The sequence below is a fragment of the Osmerus eperlanus genome, unplaced genomic scaffold (genome assembly GCF_963692335.1).
Source record: "Osmerus eperlanus unplaced genomic scaffold, fOsmEpe2.1 SCAFFOLD_130, whole genome shotgun sequence".
In the NCBI taxonomy this organism is placed as follows: Eukaryota; Metazoa; Chordata; class Actinopteri; order Osmeriformes; family Osmeridae; genus Osmerus; species Osmerus eperlanus.
The window spans coordinates 51,551-55,011 of record NW_026911740.1 but is presented as its reverse complement, the minus strand read 5'-3'; the positions used below and the strand labels follow the sequence as shown (position 1 = coordinate 55,011).

Sequence of the window (3,461 nt, the reverse complement as noted above, 5' to 3'; positions counted from 1 at the left end):
TCATCCTGTGAACAGAACTGACTGTACAGTTTTGAGGAACAGTCAGCGAGGCAGAAGGGCTTGGGGCTGCACACCGCGTGCTCTTGAAGGCACGTTGTTGTCGTGTTCTTCATTACAAATGAAGCACACCTGAGAGAGAACACAGGACTTTGACCTCTTTAATACAGCAACACACACGCACGGCTCTTTTCGGAATCAATGATTGCAAAAACATGACGTAATAATTTGATCTCTCACGTAAAAACGTTTAAGAAACTGAAAAACAGTGCAAACGACAGCATTCTGACTGTCTCTTTCTGTTTCCGAGCATGCAATACGTACGTAAGGCACAGGACAACAAGTTAAATACCCCAGTTCCACACCGGCTCCGCTTCCAGCACCTCAGGTGCAGCATAGGTCATCAGGTACGAGAGTCAACGTTGCTTTAGAATGTACAATCCCCACAGAGACCAGGAAACGCAATTCATAGAATTGATCTGAGTGTCCCTGTCTCTGGGGAGTCTGTGCCCATAGGGCAGAGCACAAGCAGAACCACAGTCCGTGCCCAGAGGGCAGAGCATGTAGAACCACAGTCTGTGCCCAGAAGGCAGAGCATGTAGAACCCCAGTCTGTGCCCAGAGGGCAGAGCATGTAGAACCACAGTCTGTGCCCATAGGGCAGAGCAGAGCATGTAGAACCACAGTCTGTGCCCATAGGGCAGAGCAGATCATGTAGAACCACAGTCTGTGCCCAGAGGGCAGAGCAGAGCATGTAGAACAACAGGCAGATACAGGGGATAAAGTGCATCATGTTGCAGCAGATTAAGATTCATGAAAGTGGGTTGAGGTGAATTTGATACGGCTCACAGGTGGGCACTGGGGAGACTGGTCAACACCTCTCCCTCTCCCTGTTTTTCCAAAAATCAGTTTTCAATCAGACTGTGTGTATCTGAGTTTGTGAATAGTATTTGACTGTGAGGTCCTGCTGGGACCTGCAGGCCAGTTTCATCAAACGACAACAACAAACAACAACATCAACAACATCAACAACAACAACAGTTTTCCGAGGCGGTGCTGCCCTCAGCGCTGACCTCAGCCCTCTCGGACGGGGATCTAGGTGTGCTGTAGGTGCAGGTGACGTGAAGCTGCGCCTCGCCGCCACGCCCCCGAGGGAAACCCTCCGGCCCCCCCTCCGGCCCCCCCTCCGGCCCCCCCGCCGGCCCCCCCGCCAGCCCCCCCTCCGGCCTCCCCCCCGCCCCGAAGCCTCCGCCCACATCCTGCTCCACGCTAAAAGGGTGGAAGCCGGCTCGTGCCGTGTCCTGGTCCCAGGCCTGCCTCAGGGTGAAGTCTGTAAACGACCTGGCGGGAGGGTGGTTGCGGTTGTTGCTTGTGTGTAGCGACGCGTAGCTCGTCTCGTTGCTGTGGTCGGACGATGGTGGTGTGCTCCGCCCCCCCGCCCAGCTGGCGCCGTGTCCGCCTGCCCCCCCGCCCCGCCCCCCCGCGGCCCTCTTCACTCGCTCGCACCCCTTCACCAGCAGGTTCTTCCGACACAAGATATAGACCCAGGGGTCCAGGATGGGGTTGAAGGAGGCGAAGCGGATGGCCACCAGGTCCTGCCGGTACTCCACGCTCCCGTCTGCGGAGACTAGAGCCGAGCCGAGCTGGTTCACGAAGATTCTCACCTGCAGTCACAGAGATCAGGTGTTACTGCATGGGGGGGGTTGTGTGGCTCAAAACAAACACATCTGCAGCGTTGCTATGGTGATGAAGGCAGGGGGACGGGTTAGTCTTCAAATGTGGGCAAGATGGGTCTTTAATAACTGAGGATGTGGCCGCTAAAGATAATTTTCTTACTAGGGGGGGGGGGTTGAGGTGGGGGGGGGGAGTGTGTGGGACGTGTGTTTGTATCGTGAAAGCTGTGCCCTCAATTTTACTGATGTGACAGACTTTCCCGTAAAAGAAGTAGATTTTTTTATAATTCTATATTTAACTAACTTCTTACTGTTGGGTTTTCTACATGCGTGTAGTGCGCGTGTATCGCACGGTGTGTGTCACACGGTGGTCACACAAACGGACATACAGCATTGCAAACCTGATTAACCATTTTCTCTCCTAACGTATATTTTCTACCCACTCAATGCATTTACAACTAAATCCATATCAAACCAACTTTAAATGCGCTAATAAAAATAAGTTGTTGTTGATGTTTACTTGTTTTGACTCACCACTAACGGGATGGAGCACACGAGGAAGACGAAGGTCATCAGGATGAGTAGCCAAAACATCTGGGTCTCCGCTGCGGAGGATACGGTAACCGAGGGCAGCCTAGGGAACCGGCGCCGCGAGCCGCCCTGCGCCGACACCTCCGCCCTCACCGTGCGCGTCTTCTGGCTCATCCCCACGAGCGATCGGCACACCGCAAAGTTGCAGAGGACGGTCACGGCGATCAGCAACAGCATCACCCCGCCGTACAGGAACACGTAGGAGGCGGACACCGGATCCGTGGCTCTCCAATCCACGAAGCACCAAGTGCCGGGGAAGTGCCTCACGTGCTGCCCAAAGCCGAAGCTGGGCAGGATACACAGTACGAGGTTGGCAAGGTACGTGCCCATGAGCGCGAACCGCGCCATGGTCCGGTCCACGTACCGTGAGTAAAGATAGGCGTGATTTATGGCCAGATAGCGTTCCACAGCCATAGCGCAGAGAATAGACATCCCCGCCGAAGCAAAGAAGAGCATAGAGAACGAGAAGAAGTGGCAGAGGAGCGCGCCCCCCGGCCACTTGTTGGCAACGTAAGTAGCGATGACCACGGGGCTCGTGAAGCAGGTGCCCAGCAGGTCCGTGATGGCCATTCCGCAGACCAGCGTGTAGAAGGTGGTCTCCTTCTGTTCCTTCTTGGAGATACAGAGTACCACTATGGCGATCAGGTTTCCCAGAACCCCAACGGCGAACATTGTGGCGGAGGTGACCAGGGACCGGAACTCCAGCTTCAGAGGCGGGAACACGCCGCTGTGATTCTGGCTGAGGAAGAGAGTCGGCAGGTGCCCTGACATGTTCGCGCCTTCCTCATTTACAGAATTGTTTATCATTGTCAAATATATAGCTATTTATTTTTTTAAAGACGGAAATTATTACAGTTCCTAAAATGTATCACTTTTTTTGTTCCCTATTACCCCAAAAATATTTTTGAATTAGTTTTCCAGGAGAGACTTTTCAGATGAACAACGAGACACTGAACGAAAGAAAGAGCGCCGGGTTCTCCTGCAGGTGCGCCCGTGTGAAGGTGTGTGTGTGTCGGTGTGTGTGTGTGTGAGAGAGTTTCTTACTGTTTATATGCGCTACAATGAAACTGCTGGTGGTGCTCGTTGACAGACAGTGATGTCAAGCTCGTGACGTCTGGTGTTGTTAGCTGCCCCCCCCCCCCCCCTCCTCCTCCCCCCTCTCCCGCGGTCTCTCCCACACACACAAATAGTGTTCTGGTGC

General features: G+C 53.9%; 1 protein-coding gene across 1 annotated transcript; it reads right to left on the bottom strand.

Moving 5' to 3' along the window:
* Positions 1 to 1,021: 1,021 nt before the first annotated feature.
* Positions 1,022 to 3,031, bottom strand: ptger4c (prostaglandin E receptor 4 (subtype EP4) c). Its single transcript, XM_062455890.1, has 2 exons — positions 2,204 to 3,031; positions 1,022 to 1,660 (listed from the first exon to the last, which is right to left on the bottom strand). Exons 1-2 carry the CDS (start codon positions 3,029 to 3,031, stop codon positions 1,022 to 1,024), a joined length of 1,467 nt encoding a protein of 488 aa, XP_062311874.1.
* Between the last annotated feature and the right edge of the window lie 430 nt (positions 3,032 to 3,461).

Coding starts and splice junctions, on each gene's coding strand:
- ptger4c (XM_062455890.1), bottom strand. CDS start 3,031: ATGTCAGGGCACCTGCCGACTCTCTTCCTCAGCCAGAATCACAGCGGC. Junction 1,661..2,203: donor TGTGCTCCATCCCGTTAGTG/GTGAGTCAAAAC, acceptor CTGTGACTGCAG/GTGAGAATCTTCGTGAACCA.